Source organism: Callorhinchus milii, unplaced genomic scaffold (assembly GCF_018977255.1).
Source record: "Callorhinchus milii isolate IMCB2004 unplaced genomic scaffold, IMCB_Cmil_1.0 Scaffold21, whole genome shotgun sequence".
NCBI lineage: Eukaryota > Metazoa > Chordata > Chondrichthyes > Chimaeriformes > Callorhinchidae > Callorhinchus > Callorhinchus milii.
The window spans coordinates 5,004,575-5,031,108 of NW_024704762.1; the positions used below are offsets into that span (position 1 = coordinate 5,004,575).

General features: G+C 43.7%; 1 protein-coding gene across 1 annotated transcript in view; it reads left to right on the forward strand.

Annotated features, from left to right (window-relative positions):
• Nucleotides 1–10,214: 10,214 nt before the first annotated feature.
• The window catches only part of si:ch1073-396h14.1 (disintegrin and metalloproteinase domain-containing protein 10), a 31,987-nt gene continuing 15,667 nt past the window's right edge, over nucleotides 10,215–26,534 (forward strand). Inside the window, exons 1-7 of the mRNA XM_042342849.1 lie at nucleotides 10,215–10,272; nucleotides 13,722–13,872; nucleotides 13,954–14,072; nucleotides 15,308–15,466; nucleotides 22,847–22,944; nucleotides 24,043–24,165; nucleotides 25,858–25,950. Coding sequence (XP_042198783.1) covers nucleotides 10,215–10,272; nucleotides 13,722–13,872; nucleotides 13,954–14,072; nucleotides 15,308–15,466; nucleotides 22,847–22,944; nucleotides 24,043–24,165; nucleotides 25,858–25,950 — 801 coding nt within the window. The remainder of the gene's footprint in view (nucleotides 10,273–13,721; nucleotides 13,873–13,953; nucleotides 14,073–15,307; nucleotides 15,467–22,846; nucleotides 22,945–24,042; nucleotides 24,166–25,857; nucleotides 25,951–26,534) is intronic.

Genomic DNA, 26,534 nt, shown 5'->3' on the forward strand with positions numbered 1-26,534 from the left:
TCAAATGTCTGCCACTTGCCGAAGCTGAAAAGAAATATAAAATCCTCTTGTTTCAAGGCTTATTCAAAGGCATATCTCTTTACCAGCTAAGGAATTTAAATAGAATGAGACTGGGGAGGCTCAATCAAGTTTCTAAAGGATGTGAAGTGCAGCACTTGAGAATTAATTGGGGTGATGAGAATTAATTAATTCCAAACGTATTTCACAGTGTACCTGACCTGGGAGTATTTAATATTGATAGGGAGAGGTGGAAATAAATGTTCTGTTTCCCAGCACTATTCAGGAAAAATTCCAGCACTCTTTCACTATTTTACACTTACCTTTGTTTAAGTTCCTGTCTTGCTGAGCCCCCTTTTCAAACATCAGTAAATTCAAACAGAATTGCTTTCGGCCACAAATTAATGAATTGATCTAATTTATATTGCTTTTTATTAACATGTCAACTTGAGCTGCTAAGGATAACAGATGAACGAGATGCAGTTGAACCCTCTCCGCATCCTGGCCTGGATCCTATTTTTCTGATGAGATTAAAAAATAATAATTCTTGCTTTTGATATAGCGCCTTATGACGTCTTTGAGACATCTCAAAGCGAATCACAGAATATATATTCAATATATGAATTGACTATATTTTGTGGGCGAAAAACAACAGCTAATTATGGAGTCCTGTAGCTCAGTGGTTAGAGTACTCGCCTTTTAAGCAATTCCAGGCAGAGGGCGAAACCTTGGGCAAGTTTCCTTACTCCACACAGAGCCTAATAATAATCCCTCCAAAACAATAATAAATTGGTCATTTTCAATCCACGACTATTTATGAGACATTGCTGTGAGCAATTGGCTGCCGCGTTTCGCCCACAAATATACAGTCCATTCACTTTACAGCATATTCTGTGAAGCGCTTGGAGTCGTCTAGAAGACATGAAAAGCGCTATATCAAATGCAAGGATTATTATTATATTATTGTGCACAGCAGCGTCCACAAACAGTCGTGGATTAAGTGACCAATTTTATTATTATAATTTGAAAAGATGGAATTGCTCAGATGGCTGAAGTATTGGTTAGGTAGAGGGTTACTGGTTTGGTTTCTAAGAGACACTGGTTGACACTTGAAACAATCCAGTCCTACAAGTATGGAATTGTTTTTTTAAAAAAAAACATTCATGTCCAAAGCTGACTTATACATCTAACCTGACTTGATACTAAACATCAGCTCTGCACTGTCGATGACATTTGACATCAAATAAAAACAATGTGGGTCTGTTGAGGTTTTTCAGCCAAATGTATTACTTGCACTTAACTGAGACGGATGTGGGCTGGACAGAGAACTGGAATTAACATTCTCCTGGGTCGGATTTGGAAGTTAGTTATGATTTATATACAGGACTATCTTCAATCCCCCGGCCAAATATCCTGTTTCTATCCTATGACATTCTAAGATTACCTCAGTGGTGAATGCAAATGTCAGTAGGTAGGTTATATGAAATGCATCGCGTCGCAGCCAAACCCAATCTGCCCTCATCCACACTTGCACGCGTTTCATCTAAGACCTGGCCTAGATCCACCCATGTTATTACAGACCGATGTTTTGCTTCCCAACTTGGAGCCTTCAATTAGTGACTGAGATCAGGTGGATTGAAACCTGTGACTTTCTGGCTTTGCGCTGCAGTGTCCACACACTGTCACTGCTGGAGCTGTGATCTGCTTCTTGGAAACCTCAAGCCGATTGCTGTGGGGACCATGTACTCAGCAAGCGTACACTTCAAAAAATCAACATGGCCTTGCCATGACGGGTGTTTCACAATGTTCCTTAAAGAACAAGAACACAGACTTCAGGTCAGCTATAGCTGACTTCATCCAAACCAAGATTTGGATTGCGGATTTGTTTATAAAAGAAATGGGATTGCTGTGGTTTTTAGTTCTTTTTCTCGCATTTGTCAGTGACTGGCCCAACATTGTTATTGGGACAGCTACACATGCTATTGAACATAAAAAAGAACAACAAATCTGAACTCGTTCACGCAAACAATCCAATTTTAGATTTACATTGTGGTCAGGGGTCAGTCACTATGTCACTCATCCTGTGTGTTCTGCAAAGTATGAAAAACGATCAAATCTGTTGTATGAAAGCTCAACAAATGATTCAGTCTTCAAAACCACTGGAAGACCCACATAATGTCGATGCACTCGGCCGCTCAACTTGAACGGGTGCAGTGCTTCATCGAAAAGTGTTTTAATTGTGTTTAATTGTACGCTAAGACTCGCTTAAGTCTAATCTGTATAAATCACCTAAGTTGTACATCTGCTCAAGTCCTGTTCAAGAGTTTAATTCTATGCAAGTGTGACATAACTCATACGTTGTATTGTAAATCCAATCCAGCGCCTTGGGATGTCCTCCTGACATGAAAGTTTAGTGTATTCCAAATGCATCGTAGCTTCTTTCATGTGTGATATCACCAGCAAAGCTGAGGCATTCGTGGCTGCTAAGAGTTGCTCTTCCTCTGAGTAATTGGATAAATTGGGACTGAGATCTCAGATCGGTGAATGTTGTCCGCATTAACTGATCCACGTGTTGCCCGCTTTTATCCCAACCTCACTTTCTCCACAGTTGAAACTCTCAAACATGTTTTTATTACCCGAAGACTAGATTTCCCATCTTCCAGTCCCCAAATAACCAATCCAGCCAGCTGTCAACTGCACATTGGAGCCATCTTGCTAATCCCATTTACATGATCTTCCACCCTTAGCTCTTACTTCTATTGATGTTAGATAATTAGCTACACTTTTACAACAATAATAATCCTTGCTTTTGATCTTGTGCCTTTTCACGTCATTGAGACATCTCAAAACGGTTTACAGTTCGTGTGACTGTATTTTGTGGGCGTAACACGGCAGCCAATTGTGCACAGGAGTGTCCCACAGACAGTCGAGGACTGAGTGACCAAATTTTCTTTTTTTGGAGGGATTGTTACATCCGGAGAGCGATCCGCCAATTGACTAACGACCGCGTTCTTAGTGACTACAATGGAGGGAGGATATGTGAAATTTCATAACATTTTAGATTTGTTTCTTAACTTGCCCTCCTCTTCCCCGATGTTCTCCTTGGGGCTATCTTTTGTCTTATCCTCCTACAGCTGTGAGTTCAGCTTCTTCAGTTCTCAGTAATTCTCAGTACTACTCAGAGTTAAGAAGTCATTTCCCAGAGTAAATTTTGATGAACTTTGAGGAATGTTGTGCAGATGTCCGTAAGCAGTTTTTTTTTGCATCTTTATTGTTGATGAGCATCTAGAGATTTCCCACAGCGTGGGCTCATTTCCAAGAAAAGGCTTCATATTTCTTACTGTTCCGATTGACTGGATTAAGTGTTGAGTTCAAAAGTTTGAAGTGCTTGTTCTGGATTATTCTGGGCTGTTTACTTAAAGTATCACATCCCATTAGGAAAGTAGATGTAAGTAGGTTTCCTGGAATTATGGTTCGGTATGTCAAGCCCGACCAGACCCTTCAGAAGGAGATGGGAGAGTTAGTGGTAAGTGGTTCAGCAGTCTGAACAATCCTCTCTGCAAAATATATTTCTGACCTAACTTGCTCTTTATTTTTATCTCTTGGTGATAATTCCAGGAAGGAATACATGTGAGGGGATGTTTCACAAGGTCACCAGAGAATTTCAAGTCATTTGATCCCATCTTTCCAGAGTATATTAATAATAATCCTTGGATTTGATATAGCACCTTATCGTGTCATTGAGATGTCTTGAAACGCTTCACAAAATATATAGTAAAATGGATTGACTGTGTATTTTGTGGGCGAAATCCCCATCCTACCATCCTCCCATTGCAGCATCCAGCTGTTTCAGGACCCTACCCCGAGTGAAGGGCGTATATAAATGAAAGTTGTTCTTGTTTCTTAAATGAGTCCAGTGTCTTGTCCTTTACCGTCCTTTTGTGGTCGCCTGTTCCAGCTGTCAGTTACATTCTGCAAGAAAAGTGTTGTCCTAAGCTTGCCCTCCACGCCCCTGCGTCTGAACTCTCTTATCTGCTCCCTCAGTATAAATAAATACCGGTCTTACCCTCTATCCCGTTTACCATCCTTATGTCTCCCTAAAGTCTAGCAGCATAATCATTGTGGAATTATTGGAACATTTTAGACTAATTTCTGTATATATCCCTATAACATTCAGTCCCACAGTCAATTGCTTATTCCCTTTTTTTTCCTGAAGGAAATAACATGGCATCAGTGGCTTTTGCTGAGAGTCTGTTTGCTGTGGGAATTTTTTTTGACATCAATTCCCATTTAAGGCTTATGATTTCAGACCAGTGGCTTTCCAGTTGTTACCCTGTACGTCGGATATTCTCTCACCCTCTCCCAGCAAAAGTTGCAACAGGAAAGATATGTTTTCGTGCCCATCAGACATGATAATAACTATTATTCCCTCTTTTGTAACTGTGATCTATTTGTCCCGGAAGAGTTTCCTTCAGGCCTTTCAGAATGTTGTTTCTCTGGAGGTGTCGGAGGGGCAGGAGTTTGGGAAAGTATTTTGGATTTTGATTTCTTTCCCATACCAAAGTGAATTCCTGTCGCTTTGTGGTTAGAGCAAACGAGAGGTCCCAGGTTCAATTCAATTGCAGGGTGAAATCTTAAGCAAGTTTCCTTACTCTGCACACCTCTATTTACCCAGCATTAAGCAGGAACCCAGTTGTTAAGTCAATTGGTGGATTGCTTTCCAGGGTTAATAACCCGTTCAAAAATACATAAATAATAATACTTTTGTTACTCGATTCACGGCTGGTTGTGGGACACTGCTGTGCGCAGTCGGCTGCCCACAAAATACACAATCAATTCGCTTTACAGTGTATTGTGTGAAGCACTTTTGAGACATCTCGAAGAAGTGATAAGGTGCCGTATCAAACGCGAGGATTATTAATATTAAAACCCCTCAATGGAAGAATGGCAAACCGCTGCAGGACCTGTCCGTGTCTCCAGGGGGAGCTGCTCCCTAACGGCTGCCAAACACGAGCACGGACTTTGCTCAGATCAGTCGCTCAGATAAATAATAATAATCCTTGCGTTTGATGTAGCGCCTTATCACGTCTTCGAGACGCCTCAAAGCGCCTCGCAGAGTATGCTGCAACGTGACTTGACTGCGTATTTTGCGGGTGAAACGCGGCAGATCCTTTTGAGACTGTTTTCACGTCAAAAAGGCAGCACAGTTAGGAATATTAAGCACCGTGTCCTCACGAAATCCACTGGGAAACGCGGGCCGGGTGAGGGAGCTCTGCGGGGCCATAAAAGGATATGAAATGCCCATCAAATGCACGGGTTGAAGAAATGTTACAACATGATAATACCAGGTCCTGGCACTGCATTCAGTGGAAAGGGTACAGAACAAGGACAAATTTCACAGTGAACAAGTATCTTAATGAGCCGATTAAAGGATTGGGTTTGTTCAAAGTGCTAATGCAGCATTGGCTCGGCGCACTGGATAGTGTAATTATAATGATGTGTCTCACGTGTGGTGCTTTTACAATGTAACACCAATGGTGTGTAACAGCTTAGTGACGTCTCTGGGTGTATTTCACAGCAGTCGAAAAGGTCGGTTGGTTTCGCCCACAAAATATAAAGTCACTACACTTCACAGCATATCTTGTGAAGCGCTTTGAGGCGTCTCAATGACGTGATGAGGGGCTATATCAAGTACTAGGATTATTATTATTATTGTAGATGCTGCCGATGCAAAGGAGGTTGGTTACACATGAATTGAATTGTGTCTGTTGAAAAGCGGGGGTCTAGCACCAGTGGGCGGATGGGGGGTTGGTGGGGTGGGGGGTAGCTGGGAAGAGGGATGGTGTGCAGATACTGATTTGGGAGCAACGTCCAAGTGCTTTACACTCACCTTCTCAGCCCCAGGAGACGACAGGATTTCAATATCGCTTATTATTATTATATATAATACCCCATACACCATTCGAAAAGAGAACGGAGTTTCTCCCTTTCTTATATATAATATATACATAATAATAATACTTGCATTTGATATGACTCCTTATCACATCTTTGAGATGCTTCAAAGCGCTTCGCTGCAAAGTGAATTGACTGTATATTTTGTGGGCGAAACGAATACTGTATGTACAGCGAAGCGTAGTTTCCAATTTCCATACAGTACTGGGTATGTGAGTGGCACCAGCTCTGGTTGGAAGGGGCCTGGTTGTAGCTTTACGAAGGGGTGGGTCCTCCTCACCGCCCAGGGCAACACATGATACGTACAAGCTGCTTGGCTCCTAATAACCTAATGTAACCCCTCTGTTCTGAACTCACTGAACTGGGGGTGGGTTGTGGGTTGTGTGTTGCCTGTGCCTTCCGAGGCGGTGCTCGCTCATTGCTGACACAGAAATAGGGGTGGTCCTGGGAGTGCAAGGCACGGAATCAGGAGACCTCATGGCGAACAAAAAAACAGCATGATCATATTAAAGGAAAACTCCCCCAGAGCAGCCAATCAGATCAGAAAGTTAGCACGGACCACGGCAAGTCTGCTTAACCAATTGCACCCTAGACTTTTAGTCTGGGATTGAAGAAGGTGTGGGGGTTGGTGGTGGTGGGGGAGTGGGTGGGGGGGGGGGGGGTTTGGGGGGTGATGGGGTCGACTGGGAAGAAATGCACTTTCTAAACTAGGGAAACTTTATTGCTGTGTCAAAGGGAATTCAATTGGAATAAATACAGAGAGAACTTTTACACCTAGTACACACAGTATATTATGCTGAGACGCTCAAACGCGAGGATTACTCATCTTGAGTTTTATGTCCCAGTACTACACAGCAAATTGTGTAATTTTACACCCCAGCAACACCGCATGTTATACAATACAGAGGAGTAGAATAACACACGTATTATTAGATAAAATGTACAGGGTTGTTATACCCTAGGAAGATGCAATGTATTACATAAAGGAGTGTCACGCACTGTAATACACTCTTATTATTAGATAATATGCAGCTGAGTGTTCTTTATAACACAATATTTATATATTTTGAATGCAAGGATTATTATCAGTATTATCTGTCTCTCTTTACATCCCGACTGATTCTGTCCCTGGAGTCTTCTTGGGCAGAGTGTTCCAGATTTTCACATCCCTCTGTGAAGAAATGTTTTTTGATCATTTGATTTTATCGTTTCATCGTATTGTTTTCCCATTGTAGCACTAAACTGTTTATTAAGTGAGTTCAGTGTCCTGACTTGTATCACCATTCCTCATTACATGTTTGGATGTTCTTAAGGGGGTGATCAGGGTTTCAGCATGTGTCAGACACCTGGCTGAGCAAAAGGAAATGGTCGCGGTGTTAAGAAAATAAATAAATAAATAAAATAAAACAAATGCTCTCCTCTGCACTGCCTGTAAGGATCAGATTGAACGGGATGTTCGGGCCTTGTCATGAGTACTTCAGTTGATGTTGCATGTTGCATGTTGATGTTGCATGTTGCATGTTGATGTTGCATGTTATAATAACTTGCCAAGACGCAGACTGAGCTGTTACCATAATTGCTCTCCCTTGTGGAATTCTACATTACCTCATACCTCTTGTAGCTCAGTGGTTAGAGCACTCGCCTCGCAAGCGAGAGACCTGGGTTTGATTCCTAGCAGTAAGTAGGAACTCGGTTGTTAGTCGATTGGCGGATCACTTTTCTGGGGGTAATAAATTCCTTTTTAAAAAGAATTGGTCACTTCAATTCACCACTGTTTGTGGGACGCTGCTGTGCTTTGCCCAAAAAAGTATACAGTCAATCAATTTACAGTATATTCTGTGAAGCGTTTTGAGACGTCTCGGAAGATGTGATAAGGTGCTGTATCAAATGCAAGGATTATCATGACCTCATACTCTTGTCTGGATGATTACAGTCAATCTGTAGAAACAGTCAGTCAGATGGAAGGAGAGATGACATCTTCTGCTGTGACCTGAACTTGAGAAATTGTGTGCAATATAAACCTCATCAGAGCCCACAGAAAGAAAGTGGGTTTTGCCGCAGATTGTCATAAAACTGTCAGATACAAAATAAATGATTGTGCTCTTTAGCAATGAAGGGAACGCCTGTTTGTTCCCCACCCTGTATCTTCCTGTTCCCTCCACATAATTCTTTTGGATTATCGGAATGATGTTGATACAAAGCTCTGCGTGTGTTGAACTGCGGCAGCTGTTGGCAGCCACAGATTTGCCACAAGCTCTCTAGATATCATCTGTGTCGGTCATTCAGACAGATAATAATAATAATAATAATAATCCTTGCATTTGATATAGCGCTTTTCACGTCGGGAGGACGTCCCAAAGCGCTTCACAGAATAGACTGTAAAGTGAATTGACTGTATATTTGTGGGCGAACGCGGCAGCCAATTGCGCACAGCAATGTCCCACAAACAGTCGTAGATTGAAAATGACCAATTTATTATTGTTTTTTTTTTTTTTGAGGATTATTATTAGGCTCTGTGTGGAGTAAGGAAACTTGCCCAAGGTTTCGCCCTCTGCCTGGAATTGAACCCAGGTGTCTCACTTGCAAAGCGAGTGCTCTAACCACTGAGCTACAGGACTCCACAGGGTCAGCTAACTCCGTCCACTCTGCGGTGCTCAATTGACTGCCGCGTTTCACCCACACAATTTACAGTCAATTCACTTTACAGTATATTCTGTGAAGCGCTTTGAGACGTCTCAAGGGTTATTATCATTATTATTCCTCAAAAGAGGGAGGCCATTCGGCCCATCTTGTCTCTGCTGGTGCTCGCTCCCTTACTGGAGCTGTCATCTCCAGTCCTATACCCTCATTCTTCTGCCATTCCCTTTGATATTTTTCTTTAAGTTAAGTATTCGGTTACCTTTGAAATGCTGTCATTGACTCAGCTTTACAGCCTCGTGTTGTGAAACTTCTCTGACAAGACCTTGTGTGTAAAAAGTCTAACCTTCCCACTTTTTACTTCCATTTTAACTGACCCTGTCGACACCATTCAAGACAATTCGAACAGCAATCTTGAGAGGTGGACTGGGAGGGAGGAACTATTCCTGATCCACGTCAATGAACATGGATCCCCGTTGCTTAATCGTAGACCTGCCAGAGGAAAGAGCTGTTTTATGCAGTGATAGTGAATCCATCCAGCTGACCTCAGGGGTTTCAGCTTTCTGGTCCATATCAAGATCAGCCACGTCTAGTGACAGCTGTCGATGTCTGGCAGCTGGCACTTCAGTGTAAAGTTCAGATGGTCTCATTCTGACGTACCTGCCCAGGGCTCGCTCGCCTGACATTGCTTTGGGATCTGCGATTGGTTGAACGGAGTATCTCCACTCTCTGGTGATGTGTTGCCAGGCTCCCAGACAGAGTCCACCGACCGTCCGGCAAGAGAAAAAGGAATGAACTTGAATCTGTTTTCCCGTCGGTTACATCAAAACATCTCAAAGTGCTTTTCCTGAAATTGCGAGCACAGTGTATTAACCTATTGCGTGTAGGACAGTGCAGCAAGTGTTTTGCGCAGGGCATGACGTGAATGACAATTAACCTGGGGAGGATTGTTGTCCAGGACACAAAGAGAAACTTTCTCTCTCTCTCTTTTCCTTCCAGTTGTGTCGTGGAATCTTTAATGTCCCCCCCCCCCCTTTGAAAAACTAGGCAGCCACGTGCAACCTTTGGTTTAACGTGTCACCACCTGAAAGACAGCACCTCTGGCAATGTAGCGTTCCTCCATCACAGCACGCTGTTGTCAGGCTCGACCGTGACCTTAAATCCTGTATGGGCCTTGAACTCGCAACTTCCTTGACCTGCTGATGCACTGCAAACCGGGCAACAGGAACATAGGAACATTTATAGCCGTGCGTGGTAAAACACACCCCACAACGACCCTTGTAGAGGTGACATGTCCCTTTGTGAGGCTTTAACCAAATTTCTTACAGTCTTGGCAAGTGCCTTTGGGGGAGGGAACATAGAAAAAGGAGTAGCCATTCAGCCCCTCAAGCCTGTTCCGCCATTCTCTTCGATCATGGCTGATCTGTCCCTCAACTCCAATTACTCGCCTTTCTTTGCCCCATGTCCTTTGATACCCTGACCTAACAAAACCTGAAACAATAATGAGAAAATGTAAAGCACGATGTCCCGAGGCCTTCGCATTGTAAAGCCTACCCTCTGGGCACTTAAAGTCAGTCCATTTTTGCTAATGTGGAGAGATGTTAAGGCCAGAGTCTTGTTACAGCATGTCGGAGATCAAATTGCATAAAGGAGAGATTAAAAATGTCAATGAGCTAATGAGAGGTAATGTTTCAGAGAAATACACTGAGGTAAACAGTCACATGTTTCCATTCCTTATTCGGAACAGCCTGAGATTAACACTTTGCTTGCTAGAAGATTCCACTTGCTGGAGTGAGCAAAACACAAGTGAACCGCTGCTATAACATGGCCCAATATAGCATAGGTTTACTGCGAATTGGGCCATCATTAGAACATAAGAAATGCTCGACAAAAAAAGACCAAGGTCTATCTAGTTCGCCTTCCACCTTCCTGGCGGTTGCATGCACATATGTCCCAAACTACCTATGTACTGTATCCCATAATGTACCCCTAAAAGAAAACTAATCTGTGTTTGAAAGAATCAACACTTCCTGCTTCGACCGACTCTAGGGAGCTATTCCACAGGTTCACTATTCGCTCCCTGAAATAGGGTAAATTTGAATTTACCCCCCTTCAATCGCGGGCCGTGTCCTCTGGTTTTACTGCTCTGGACAAGTTGAAACAGCCTGTCACGATCTATGTTGTCTTGCCCCTTTAGAATCTTAAAGACAGCAATCATGTTGTCTCTCAATCTTCTCTTTTCCAGTGTGAATATGCCCAATTTACTTAGTCGCTCCCCATAGTCCAGTCCTCCCTCGATCATTTTGGTTGCCCTCCTCTGTATCTTCTCGATTTCTCCATTATCCTTTTTGTTCTGCGGTGACCAGAGCTGTACACATAATAATAATAATAATAATCCTCGCATTTGATATAGAGCTTTTCACATCTTCAAGGATTATTTATTATTATTTATTAACTTTCTCCAAACTAATGTTAATTGTTGAAGGTTTGATAAATGAAGGTACTCACTTCGGCCACAGGTTTGACTGTCCCTCTATGTTCTCCGGCTTCTCCACAATAGCCACCCACAGGCAGCCCTGTGGGGTTTCAGCTCAATCACTGTGACAGATTCATGGGGGAAATCACATCCACGGACCAGTTTTCAGCAGGGTTGGAATTTGTGTTGATTGTCACATCATAAGTCATAAATTTTAATCTAATACTGTTTCGAACACACATTACCAATGAGTTATGCAGCACTAGAATAGCTGCGTTGTCTTATATATTAAATGCCCTTAGGATTGCATCTTATTACTTGAGTGGTCTTGTTAATAAATGGCCTAAAAATTGACTGCATATTTTCAAAGACAGCTTCTTAAACACGCCCAAATCCTCTTACTTTGAATGTTGTTAATCTTCTTTACACTTGGCTACATTCCTTTTTGCCCTTGGTAAATACTGCAATATTGCAATCATTTATAAATACTGTGATACACGGTATTTATGGTCAAATGCTTGTCTTTTTTTGAAACCACCACAACATAATAATAATAATCCTTGCATTTGATATAGCGCCTTATCACGACGTTGAGACGTCTCAAAGTGCTTCACGGGATATACCATATAGTGGGTTGACTGTGAATTTTGTGGGCGAAATATATAGTCAATTTATATAAGAACGTTACATATAAAATGTGTACAATTGGCTGCCGCGTTTCACCCACAAAATATACAGTCAATTGACTTTACAGTATATTCTGTGAAGCGTTTTGAGACGTCTCGAAAATGTGATAAGGCGCTATATATAAAGCGCTATATCAAATGCAAGGATTATTATTATTATTATTATTATTATTATATCAAATGCAACTGAGGTAGCATCTGGGAATGTTGAGAACACAAAATTCTTGAATACTCTGAATCCATTGCACAGAAGTACCGTATTTGCAAAGCACATCCAGATTGACTGATTTATCAATGGCTTGCACTGGTACAGACTGCTCAACTACCAAAGCTGGACGCTTTGCGAAGGCACTAGTCATGGGCCTGAGCGTGTGTTTGTGTCTCCATCTCCGACTGCAAGGAGAAAAACTGATCTTGTGTAGGTAGGTCCTGGAGAGACTCCAGAAATACAGCATCAACTCCAATGAAGAGCAATACAGTGCGCTCGGTCTGGACAGGTTGGTGCAAACCATTGGCAACAGATATTATTCTGATGATTAAAAAAAAAATTCCTTCTGGCTTCGTCATTACCCAGCCCCAAGCTGGAAAGCAGAAGGAACTGGATGTGTTTTGAGCTCTGCTTAAAGGAGCCTCTGGGTCTGGAGAACATGAGCGCATCTTTCTCTTTAACCTTTCTGATTGTCCAGATTGTTGTGCGTTGTGCAGGTAAGGCCCGTCTCACTATTGCTACGCTGTTATCCTAAAGATTTCAGCCATACTACCTTACAACGCCCTTCACCTTCAAGCTCTCCACAGAGAGAGAACGTGAGAGAGAGAGAGAGAGAGCTGTGCAGACCTGCTCTTTATAAAAAGGTCTATTTGTGTGTTTAGGCATAAACTTCCAGGATTGCAATAAGATCACTAAGCCGCAGGAACACCTGGATGACTCCTCTTTTTGTTTAGGTTTTTGGTGACAACGTTTTGTTTTGCTGACTTTTGCACACATCAAGACGAGAAGGACAATCTTTTGGATAGCGAGTACAGTGTGTGTAAAAACCCTCACCATATCTAGTGATAGACTTCCCAATTGGCTCCACGGCGCATGCTGTGAATAGTTTGTTTGTGGCCTTTTCCCTTCATTCCTCCCCCAACGTCAGGCTCTGTATATTAGGGATTCTGTGTTTTCTCGGTATGAGTTTGGCTCAGTTGGTAACACTCTCACCTCCAGCTCAGAAGGTTGTGAGCTACAATATTATTTGCATTTGGGGAATGAGAGAGCAATGATTCTGGGTCTTGCCAAGGTGCTTTTTCACGTCAGGAGGGCACATCTCCAAATGCTTCACAAGATTTACTGTGGCGTAAATGTGTATGTTTTGGGTCAAGTTGAGTGCAGCAATAGCCCACAGACAGCTGTGAAGTGAAGGACCAGATTTTTGATCTGAGGTTTTCAAGCACTGTGTTGGGACTTGAGTTCATGGGGCATATATAGAAGATAGTAGACGAAAAGGGAGTTTGGGAGGAACNTTTTTTTATGCAGATGGTGATAAGGACATAAAACTCACTGGCGGAAGCCATGTTTGAAGTAGAAACCCATCAATGTATTTAAGAGGAAACTCGATGCAGACATGAGGGCGAAGGGAATAGGAGGATATAATGCAAGGAAGAATACTGTTAGATGAAGATTTGATGCGAAGAAGTTACTTTTGGGGAGAAAAATGTAAACAAACAGGGTTGATTCTGTCTGGAGGTCATCCCACTTGTATGGAAAACAAAGAAAAGGTTTTCATCTCATCTCTAGAGGCTGCATTTCTCTCCATAACAACATTACCATTATTAGTAATTCATTCATTACTCTCCTTCTGTAAAGCCAAGAAAGGTTGCTTTTACATGAAAGGAGCCGTATGAATGTACAGTACGTTGTTGGTCAATGTAGACCCAGGTCTATCTTTCACCTTCTGACCAACATCGGTGTCTGTTTCTGCACTGTTTAGGGTCTGAGGGAGGAAGCCTCAGTCCATTTATCAAGCAGTATGAGGGGCTGTCTTACAGCAGAAATGCGGTCCACCAGCAGCATCAACGAGTGAGAAGATCCGTCTGCAAGGAGGACGCCCTCATTCACTTGCAATTCTCCACTCGGCAAAGGTACAGCACTTGGTGTATCATCACAGCAGTAAGTCTGGGAGTAAAGTTGCAACAAACAATTCTCATTTATTTTTCTTAAAGGCAGTTTTGGCTTCGACTGAAAAGGGATTCTAGCATGTTCACTGAAGATTTTATAATGAAAGGCAAAAATCTCCCAGGAAATGGTGACTTATCGCATATCTATTCTGGGGAACTCCAAGGTAATTTCCTAATAGACTATTATAGCAATGAACGACAAGACAACATCAATCTCTGTCTGTCCAAGAAAGGATGTTCGAAGAGTGATGTTCCATTGTCTTTGCCATAAAAGTACTCCTTGATATCTCACAGAGTCAAAGTACTCATAGTCTTAGCCTTAAAGATATAAACTTAAACTCCAAGATCATACCAAAATTTACCAAACATCTTTTTACAAATTGCAGAAAACCAGCCTCTAAGACTGATTTCATAATTTTCCAAAATGCTGCACAGTTTTAAAATGCAAGACTATGGCCTTAAGGTTAGGACCATGAGGAATTTCTGGCCTCTGAAGGAGTCCCACGAGGTCTGCAAATACCCACGTTGTCTCATTTTTAATTAAATTCTAACGGTTTGTTGCCTTTCCAATTCGTTTTCCTGTAAATTCCAAAGACGATCAGTCTCGGATCTCAATAGAATATCAAATAGCTCCAGAATTTCCCAATATCTGGGAAGAATTGGCAACCAAAGATGTGTTAATTATCTCTTTGTTGATATTTAATTTGGCCACAAGTGTATCCCAATTCCCCCCCCGACGCCGCCTTACTCCAACGCAATGGTAGGCCTGGAATCCAGCTATAGCCACCACTGGGGCACCAGCTTCTGTGATTCCAGTTGAACTCAGACTGTTTTTTCCTTTGGTTAAACTGGTGTCTCACAAACTGGGATTCCAATTGCAAGTCGGCAGATCCTCTGGCTGCCACTTGCTGGCTTCAGTCTCGATAGTCATTATTTTGAGGTCCGCCTGTTCTGGTGGATGTTAAAGTTCCCGCGGCGCTCTTTGAAATGAGAAAGGAGTTTCTCTCTCCCGGTGTCCTCGCCAATAATCCCACAAATAAAATTGGTCACTCACTCCTTGGCTGTTTGCGGGACATTGCCGTGTGCAACTGGCTGCCAAGTTTTGCCCACAAAATACACAGTCAATCCACTTTACAGTATATCCCGTGAAGTGCTTTGAGACGTCTCAACGACGTGATAAGGCGCTATATCAAATGCAAGGATCATTATTATTATTTTTAAGTCGGAGGGGAGAGGTTGCTAGTTTTTCATACTGGAAACCAGATGATAAGTATAGATTGGTTTGGACCAAAATTTTCATCATGTCACATATTCCATTTTTCAACCTGTAATCAATCCATTGCTGAAATACATCGAGAGATGCAGAAATCACTTGATTCCATTTACTTTCTGTGCACAGATGAGGCTGCATCCTATTGCCATGGGTCAATAATTGACGGACGATTCGAAGGATTTATTCAAACGCAGACGGGCAGATATTATGTGGAACCCATTGAACGGTACAGCAAGGGAGAGGACTTTGCCTTTCACTCGCTCATTTACCACCAGGACGACATCGGTGAGTCCTGACACTGCCGTGCGCGATTGGCTGCCACGTTTCGCCCACAAAATATACAGTCAATTAATTTTACAATATATTCTGTGAAGCGCTTTGAGATGTCTCGAAGATGTGATAAGGTGCTACATCAAATGCAAGCTTCGTAGGATTACTATGCACCTCCTGATCAGTTGATGTGGTTAAACTGAAGTAATAACCTGCCACAATCTGGCTCGACCCCAACATACTCACTTTGTGGAGATTAATGCTTTTGACAAGCAAACGGGGCAACCTGAGTTCAGGTGTCATGTGACTGCAGTTCCTATCAAGGAGATTCAGATGGGTTTCCGCTTGATTTGCAGTTCCCACTCCTGTTCAAAGAGAAGAAACGCAATTTCAAATGAAATGTGTTTTGAGCACAATGGGGTTCTCCAACTAGAAACTCGGCTCATTCTAAATTCAATCTGAAACTTGTGAGAAATGCATTGAGCTCAGTGGAACCCAATCTAAATCCCACCTGAAACTCAAAGACGTGCATTGCAGTTGGCTGTGGTCAGATCTATTTGAAAATGGTCCAAATGTGGGTAGACTTCACTCATTTTTTGCCTCACTCCTTCGAGGATTGATGAATACTGATGATACGCACAAAGGATAACTGGCTCGGGTGACATGAGAGAATGACGGATAGAAACGATGCACCCGACAGTAATTGACCTGTTGTATTATTGCCGAGGTCGCATGAAATGTGCATTTCTAAGGTACTGTACAGCTATTTTGCGATGAAACATCAACACAAGCAAGTTTGGAACCAATATAGGAATCTCACTGCTTTTTTTTTCACAAGGGGTTTGATAGGGAGGTTTTCTCTTTCAAAGTAAGGCGCTCTTTCTGTCAAAGGGATCCGAATGGCAAACCTTGTTATGTTTATATAGAACCGTAGACACTTACAGCATAGATGGAGGGCAGTTGGCCCAATGTGCATGTGCTAGCTCTCTGAAAGATCATCCATTTAGTCCTGTTCTCCTGGCTTTTTACCCCGTTCCCTTTTATATTTCTTCCAGAAACAGAATGACTTTATTAGGTTTCAGCGCTACTCCATCCCACCTAGTATACAGTAACAACTCGCATTTATTATAGCGCTCTGCACACAGTTAGTATCGTGGGTCGCTTAACAGTGGCGGAGCTTAACGTGAAGCTAGGGAGAAAGGCACAATCATATAACATCCAGCTCTCCTTCTCCCCCGCACACATTTTGGTGCACAGCCAGCTGTGTAAAGCACTTTGAGACACCCTCCGGGCAAGAAAGGCGCTATATAAATATAAATTGTATTGTAATTCTATAACTCTGCTTTGTTCCGATTGCCTCTGATCCTATGTTGCTTAAGTCGATTATTCTTTGTGTGTATGTATATCAATAAACCTTTCCTTAACCATTGGTCGATCATTTGAGACTTCTTCAATGAGAAAGGTCTTGCCAATATCAAACGGTTCTCTACTTGATTTTAATTTCAAGCCCTGTGGTTCTGGAACTCACTGCCTGAAGCGGTGGATGAATCAGATAGTGGACCCATTCAAGTGGAAGCTAAACCTTCACACGAGGCAGAGGGGAATAGAAGCTTATGGGAGGGAGTAAGGAATGAAGACTCATGTTTGGAGTATAAACTCCGACACAGACTAGTTTGAGTGGGCTGAATGGTCTTTGTGCTGTACGTTCTTCTTTGTAAATACTCTCTTGATTTAATTTGTATTAATATTCCAGGTTTATCTGGTTTAATAGTTTTTTTTTACGTATTGTGGGATTTATAATAATCCTAATAACGCTCCTTGCATTTGATAGAGCGCCTTACCACGTCTTCGAGACGTCTCAAAGCGCTTCACAGGATACACTGTAACGTGAATTGCCAGTGTATTTTGTGGGCGAAGCGCGGCAGCCGAGTGCGCACGGCAGCGTCCCACAAACAGACGTGGGATTGAAGTGACCAAATTCAGGATTACTTTTTTTTCGAAGGGATTATTTACGTGGTGGATGTGCCCAGCCTCACACACACGCGCACACACACGATCTGAGGGGCACTTGGATGGCGCTGCTAACAGACACTGCTGTAAAGTGGTTGCTGTGGGCTGTGGGAACTCTCGTCACTGAAGGCAAAGCAAGTGAGAGAACATTTGCTGTCTTCGGTGGCCTGAGCCCTGTGTGAATGGCGGATTGTTATCCAGGCGTCAATGTGTTTCAGGCAACTGACCGCTGGTAACCTTCCTATTCACAGCCCCTTCAGCCAATGAAATCCTCCATCGCAGCCACTGCCCTCAATGCATCCATTTACGCTTAACTCTTTCACACCCGAATGGGTCTCCTGCGCTTTGTGTAGCAACAATACTTTGGGAAAGCTTTTTCAAACAATAAGTTTCGCCCCACAAAATCCGCAGTCGCTACACTTTACAGTATCTCCTGCGAAGCGCTTTGAGACGTCTCGATCGACGTGATAAGGTGCTGCATCATTATTATTATTGTTATAATGATCGATGCATTTGATGTGGTGGCTTACCTGGTCATCCAAAGGTCTCGAACCACTTCACAGGATTTGCTGTAGAGTGGAGTGACTGTGTATTTTGCAGGTGAACGCAGCAGCTGATTTGCGTACGTCAATCTTATTGTGTGTGGAAGTGGGGGGTGGCGGGTGCAGGGAGATTGTAGGCCGGGGTAATGGGAGAAATTGCCCGCTCTGAGTCCCGCCTGCCTGTTCAGGCGAACGTCAAAGATCCCCACGGGTTCTCCCGGTGTCTTAGCCAACAATCCCTCGAATAAAACTGCTCACTCACTTCATGGCTGGTTGTGGGGTATTGCTGCGTGCAAAATTTGCTGCCATTCAGTCACTACGTTGTACAGTATATCCTGGGAAGCACTTTCAAATGTCCTCGTGGCGTGAAAGCCATGATATCAAACGGAAGGATTATTAGGATTGTTATTTTTAAATATTATTACAGGCTCGGCTACAGTACAGGGTGGGCAGGGCCGATGATTCCTTTCATATCGAAGCTGTTTGAATATACTACTGGGCAGCTGTTGGGGTAGTTTGCACCGTGGCGTGTGCAATGAGCAGCTGCACAACCGAAAAGCAAATGAATTCAGCTTCTTTCAATATCAAGTCACCGCCAGGTGCAGCAGAAGATAAAACGTACACGCTGCATTAACTTCTCCGCAAAGCAAGAACATGAATACAAGTTCCTACGTGTCGATGGAGGAGTTTCAATCGCGTCAGCCTGGCTCAGTTGGCAGCACTCTCGCCTTTGAGTCAGAAGGTTACGGGTTCAAGCCCTGCATCAGGATTTTAGTCCGGGCTGCCACTACAAGTAGAGGAGCCGAGCATTGTTGGAGGTGCCATCCTTCAGATGAGTCATTAAACTGAGGTGCTGTCTACCTGTTCAGGAGATTCCCATGACACTGTTCGTAAAGAGTGTCCGAGCCAACAAACTCCCCCAAATAAAATTGGTCACTCATTCCATGGCTGTCGCCATTGAACATTAAAATATCATGCCATGAAACATCACGGACATTGCTGTGGGTAATTGTGCTCCCGCGTTTGCCTACGAATACACAGTCACTTCATTTCAGAGTAAATCCTGTGAAGCGATGAATGTCGTGGGTTCGGTCTTCGAACTTAACTGAACTAGATTTACCTCATGGCTGTTAATGGGCCTTTTGTTGTGTGAAAATTGGCTGCTGTGTTTGCCTAAAAATACACTTAGCAGCAATTACTTGTAAAAGGCTTTTTGGGAATGTTTGCTGTTACAGGCATTATATCTAATGCAAGGATCATTCTAATAAGAATAATAATCCTTCCATTCGAATGCCAAATATAGTGCCTTATCAAGTCAGAAATATGTCTCATAGCGTTTCATAAGCATTACTGTGAAATGAAGTGACTGTGTATTTCTAGGCAAACACGGCAGCACAATTGCACACAATTGATGTCCCCCAAACAGCCATGAAATGAATAACCAATTTTATTTGGTGGATTGTTGGCCAGGACACTAGGAGAAACTCCCTTCTCTTTTTGAATATCACCACGGGATCTTTAACGTCCACCTGCACAGGCACACGGGACCTTGGTTTAACATCTCATTCGAAAGACGGCACCTCCAACAATGCAACACCCCCCCACTACAGCATTGCATTGGAGCGTCATCTTAGGCTCTGTGAGTTCAAGTCCCGACATGGGATTTGAACCCACAGCCTTCTGACTCAACGGCAAGGGTGAGCCAAGCTGTCATTCGAATATTATTATTATTACTATTGTTATAAGAAGCAGAGGGAAGAGAGAGTGCAATGCTGCCAAAGAGATACTGAAACCAAGTGATGACTGCCTATTTACTTTAAAGACCTCACGGCACTATTCCAAAAGAGAAGGAAGTTTCTCCTGGTGTCGTGCCTCCAGGCAGAGGGCGAAACCTTGGGCAAGTTTCCTTACTCCACACAGAGCCTAATAATAATCCCTCCAAAACAAAAAACAATAATAAATTGGTCATTTTCAATCTACGACTGTTTGTGGGACATTGCTGTGCGCAATTGGCTGCCGCGTTCGCCCACAAATATACAGTCAATTTACTTTACAGTGTGTTCTGTGAAGCGCTTTGGGACATCCTCCCGACTTGAAAAGCGCTATATCAAATGCAAGGATTATTATTATTATTGGCCACGTAGATATGTTTGTCAATCACTTGCACGATGGGCCGAATGGCCTCCTTCTGTGCTGTAGTATTCTATGACTTTGTAACGTGTCCTTACAAAGGACAGCGATGTCAGCAGAAGTGATATCATTAGAGCCGATGGATTTGTTTTTGTTTGATAGAAAGTTGAAACGTTCAGCATTATCTAATTGTCAGCTACGTTCTCCCCGTCTCTTGAGCTCCCCAAAGGTTGCGGTGGTTAAGTTGATCTGAGGCTCTGTGTTGTTGTACTCGCTGCGAAGTGAACAAGGGAGAGCGTAGAATAACAGAATACCGAAGCACAGAAACAACAACGTCTAGCATTTATATAGCCCCCTTTACGAAGGGTAGCGTCTCGGAGTGCTGAGCAAAAACAAGCCATTCAGGCCATCAAGTCCGCACTGGTGTTTTCCCGCACATGTGCCGCCTAAGATTAACCTCACTCTCTGCTTGCTCCCCCTCACCCATAAATATTCCTCCAAAGCTTCAAGCGTCCTTTGCAGCAGAGAATTCCACATTCCAAGCACCCTCCAACCTCCTGATTTCTTTCTTCTCCCTCTGCAAATCACCTCACGTCAATTCGAATGCAATTGAAACCTCTCCCACTCCTGCACATTCACCGAGCCACCACTTCTCACGTCGCGACTGAGGTCCAGGCTCCGCTCGCTGCCTCTGGCTCCATACCAGAATTGGCCCCCATTGTTCTGGAGCAACGTGCTGCAAGACAAGGGCTCCATCGCCCAGTCTGGTCCGTGCCTCACTGCTGGTGGTCTCGAGCTACTCAAGCTTGAATGAATACATCGGAGTCAAAGGTAAACGAGCAGGACTCGCTGTGTGGAAGGGGCTTAAAGTGGAGAGCGAGAATTATTTCCAATCAAATCACGGCGTCTAAATCGCGGCGGTATTCCTAAATGCGTTCCATTCCTAAATTAAGGAACAATGTGGAAATGTGTTTTGAAATACCTTCCCTCGCTCCTTCTCAATAACAGTAGAGCCCGAAGTCAACAGGAAATGGCGGGTGCAACCAGCATGGATTCTCGCCGAGTAAAATTGCTGTTCAAAATAGTGCCCACTTTCAGGTACCCCAGTTCCCCCCACACCCACCACCCCAATTAGAGTGTCCCTTAGTTGCTACCGGCCACCGTGTAACATCTCACTGACAAGTGAAGGAGAGATTGGGCTTTGCCAAGGTGGCATCAGAGTTATGCCCACAGTCAGCGGATGTCAATAGTGAGCTGCCTTGGCATCAATGCCCACTTTATGATTAAATGGAATTAACTAGTGATACGCTAGCTACAGTGAAGTGTAAGGCCAGCAGGCGGTGAGTAACAATCTTTCCACCAACAGCCACTGGAGCTTTTTAACGATAGATAAACATCACCGGGCAGGACCTCACGGGTTATACAGTGGGCGCCACTTAGTGATATCTGTGCTCCCGGCACGTATACTCCCCATGGATCTAAATTCAGCCAAACGCAGTGGGAGGGGGTGGGAGGGAGGGAAGGGGCTGGTTCCATTGTGTTATTTGAAACTTTCATACAGAACAAACTGTGAACTCGGCAGAACTTGGCCACGGTTGAGAAAACAACACAGGACTGGAGCTGACGTTCCCATAGCCTTGTGAGAAGTGTCGAATGGGTGTCGGGAGTGGGGGGGTTGGGGGGGGTGTTCGTGGGGGTGGGGGGGATGGGAGAGGGTGAAGGTGCGAGGGAGATGGGGGGTGCAGTGGAGGACGGGGTTGGTGTCAATGCACGAGAGTAATCCCTGACCCTCTCCAGAGGGAGGAGCAGCCTCGGGGATTGGCTGAAACTGCACGGCTGGTAGTCGGGTGATGTTTGGGGATGGGGGAGGCCGAGTGACTGTTTTTGAGTCGTCATTTGTTAACTGTTCCCATTCCGAACCAGCAACCAGTCGGTGCTCAACGGGGTCACATTATATTTATTAAGAGAAAACCCATTAATCCTCACTGGAATGGCATTCCTTCACTCAGCAACGCAACAAGATTAGCTCGGCTTCAGTGACCAGAATGCTGTTAACTCTTGCCTTCCCTGTGCTTTGCACTCGTATTTAGCTCAGTTATTTTTCCAGGTCTCTCTTTCTCCTTTGGTACTTCCTACTCGGGGTGAGGGGGGCAATAAGCAGCATACCACCTGCCAATGATACTCTGTTACTCTCCCTCCGAATCCGATGCCACAATAATAGTATTAATAATAATGAATAATAACAATAATCATAATCCTTGCATTCGATGTAGTTGCCTATTGCGCACAGCCGTGTCTCACAAACAGTCATGGATTGAGTGACCAAATTTTCTTTTGTTGGAGGGATTATTATTACCCCTGGAAAGCGATCCATCCACCGATCGACTAACAAGCGGATTCATCTCATTGTGAGTAAAGGCTACCCATAGACCTGCTGAACAGCCTTGTGGTGCCATATTGATCAATAACTTGATGGTGGCTTTACCTGTCGGCCCCTCGCTCAGATTTGAGGCACAAGAGGATCTTTACTGTGTGTTATTTTTGAACAGGATTCCTCAATGAAGAATCCGAGTTCCTTCCGTACATACGCTGTGCACACTGGAATGCCATGCTGATGCAATCCGGTTCCAGAACGGAGGGAATTTTAACCTGGATTCCTTATTAAGGAATCCCCTTTAAGAACTACCCAGTTTATGTGTTGTTCCGTTTGCAGTTTACACCAATCTGACCGGTCAGAGAGAGTGGTGCCTGAATGAGTCAGCATTTGGTGCGCCACATCAGTATCAACACGGCTTCCAAGAAGAGAATCAGGTCAGTGACCATCACAGCACCAGCATCATCGTTACTGGAATCTAGAGTAAGGCGGAGAAATGGAGAGTCAATGTCAACCTGTTGGCATTACAGTGAGAAATTACACCTAGCCTTAAGACCATTTGGTCCAAGAATCCTACATTGAAGCCATAAGCTTGTGTTGACCACACTTCCTATTGATATTAATCCTTGCATTTCATGTAGCAGCTTATCAAGTCACCGAGACGTCTCAAAGCGCTTCACAGGATACACTGTAAAGTGGATTGACTGTGTATTTTGTGGGCGAAACACCCACATACACAAAACACTTTTGATCATATCTGGTATATGAACCACAGCCTGGTAATTTGGTTTTATGATGATATATTCGGGCAGCAATCAATGAATAAATGGCGTTCAGTGGATTGGGCTATTTGGCCCTTCGTTTGCCTTCAAAAACACAGTCATTACACCTGGCAACAATTCCCTCTGAAACATTTTGAGCCATTCTGACATTATAGGCGCTGTTTCAAGCAGCGAAACGATTATTATTCAAGCGCTCTGAGACGCTACCCTGCATGAGGGGCACTACATAAATGCAAGTTGTTGTTGTTGTGATTTTTTTGGTGTGAAGCCGAGAACAAGCACTCTGTTACAATGATCTCCTCCCTAGTTGCTGTGTTCAAAGCCGCCGATACTGCTCCCACACTCAGGTGCAGCGAGGCAGTCAGTGAATGAAGGTGAAGTGTCCCTGTGGGCACTTGCGGTGCCAGTGTTAAATTGCTTTGAGTTAATGGGGTCGGAGCATGCAACAATTCTCAGACCCTTCACGACACCCTCGTTAATTAACACACTTAACATCCAGTCTTCTAGGTGTGAGACTCACTGTTGTGTTCATCCCTCCTTCTTCCCTGTGGCCGATAAATCACAGAATGTCTAAACTGGCAGGTGCCCTAGTATTGCAATTCTTGACAGTTCCGGGACACTACCCCTTGTCAAGGGGGCTATATAAATGCAAGTTGTTGTTGTTGTTGACAGACTGCAGCTGTAGTCTTGAGTCTCTGAACTGAGAGTTCAACGACCTGAAAACTCCTAATACTTATATTCTCTTCTGGACAGAAAGCAGTGAGCACGAGAGCGAAGCGAGAGGTTGACTACTCACGGACCACGTGTTTGTTGCACCTACACGCGGACTACCAGTACTTCAGGCGAATGGGAAGCACAGAGGCCGTCACTGCGCAGGTCACTTACTCTCTTTAACAACCCAGACCCACCCGCCAACATGTGGCAGTCCGACTGGATCCAAGGACTGAAATCTCTCATGGTTTTAGCCTTAAGAACATTCTTAAAATTCAAGGTTACACAGAGAGACAGACGTAGACAATTTGTTTCGCCCACCAAATACACAGTCAATTCACCTTATAATATATTCTGTCGTCTCAACGACTTAATAAGGGGCTATAGCAAATGTGAGGATTATTGTTATAAAGTGGAAGCAGTCTATCAACAACCAGTGTATTGAATCCTTACATAATTATGACCACATTGTAAAACCTTTATCATGTCCCATCTAGTATGAAAAAGGGAGGAAATTAGAAACATAATTGGACGTACTACATTTATTTTTATTTACTTGAAACAAACCTGTGCTCACTGGTTTGGTTTAGTGTGGGAATCCTTATCACTGGCACAATTGTGAATGGTGGGGAACGCTATAAAAAGCCCTTAGTCAAACAAACCTCACCTTTACGTTCCATGGGAATAAATGGGAACAGTGTTTAACCAGCTGTCAGCGAGGCCTTCAGCCCACAGGAATCACAGATCCTGGAGTTTTTTTCTTATTTGCACTAAACACACATTTATTGGTCAAGGCACAAAAGGATAGACCACAGCTCAGCTTTAACAGCCTCCGTCCAACGCAGACACTCGGCGCTGACTGATCAAGCGCTCTGGTGCACAATTGGAAAACGATTTGAGGCAGCGCATCAGTATAACACGCACAGCTCGCTATGATTCAAACATCAGTTATGTTGGAGGAAAATCCACCACAAAAGAAGAATGTAGTGGATTGTTAGAAAGGTCAGCTCCCTCTCTGTAGTGTCTAGTCCAGGGAGGCCCTGCTCCCCTCCCCTTTTAACCGGATCTGAATGGGATATTGGAGAGGAATAGGTACAAAAGGCATCTGTTTATCACACAGTATTCTGAATCTCCAGCGGGAGCTGTTTCCATCAAGTCTTTTCTGGTCAATTGATCATAACATTCACCTGTAAATAATAATAATAATAATCCTTGCATTTGATACAGCGCCTTATCACTTCGTTGAGACTTCGTCTCGAAGCGCTTCACAGAATATACTGTAAAGTGAATTGACTGTGTATTTTGAGGGCGAAACAGATGCGTAGATAAAAATAAAATAAAAAGTAAATTAAAAAAATGCAACTCGTGGTTATCACCGGTGGTAGTGATCACATCGCCCTGCTGACAGGCTTGTGTGGGAACTACCCGCCTGCCCATTCCCAGCAAGGTAGCTTGATCCAGGTTTGGCTACTGGCGTTTGGGTTTCCATTCGCAGAGGATGCGTGTTTCAAAAGTCTTTTAATGCTTAAAGACACCCCATCTCATTCCTCTCCCTCCCTCCCTCCCTCCCTCACCCAAATTAACCAAACTAACCAAGGCAATTCAATATTTATCGGTGCCAAATTAATGCACAGTGAAAGGTGCGTTGAATTACGATAACATTTATATTTATACAGCGCCTTTCATGTCGGAAGGATGTCTCAAAGCCCTTGAATTTGCTGGCTGTGCTCCCTAACTGGGTGGGTGGTGGGGGGAGTGACAGAAAGCACAATCAGAGAGGTTCGTCCTGAAAACCTCTTTGACCTCTTTGCTCCATGAACATGTTGTGGGGTTTCACCAACGTCTCTGTCCCTCTAGATCGCAAACTACCTGAAGGCGGTGAATGATATCTATCAGTTTGTTGACTTTGAGGGTATTCGCTTCATCAACTTTAGAGTTAAAGCTCTGACTGTGAGTACGGCGTCTCTTAAACCTCAGCAAACAAGTGCAAACCAGACTTCGGATATTAAGAACCCTCTTTGCCAGCAAGTGCCAATCCCAACCTTCATAACAATACAGAATAATACTCCTTACATTTGGTATAATGGCTTTCATGTTGGAAGGACGTCCCAAAGTGCTTCGCAGGATATACTGTAAAGTACAGTGACCGTGTATTGTGTGGGCAAACACGGCAGTTGATTTGCGTGCATCGACGTCCCACAAACAGATATGGAGTGGATGGACCACTCTCTCAAAGATTTTGCTCTCAAAGTGCACACGGTCACACCACTTAACAGCATATCCAGTGAAGCGCTTTGAAACATCTCGACGACGTGATAAGGCGCTGTATCAAATGCAAGGATTAGCATCGTATTATTACTAAGGGGCTGAGAGAGTGGTCCCAAGCTTCTGTTTATGCCATCCTGAAATATACTGCCGTGATGGACACAAAATCATTGCCCCATTCTTTCCTCTAACATTGTGGGAAATCCCAAGGTCAGCAGTGATTTCCTTCTTGCCCAGTACACCACTTCACTGTCCGCATTCACCTACAC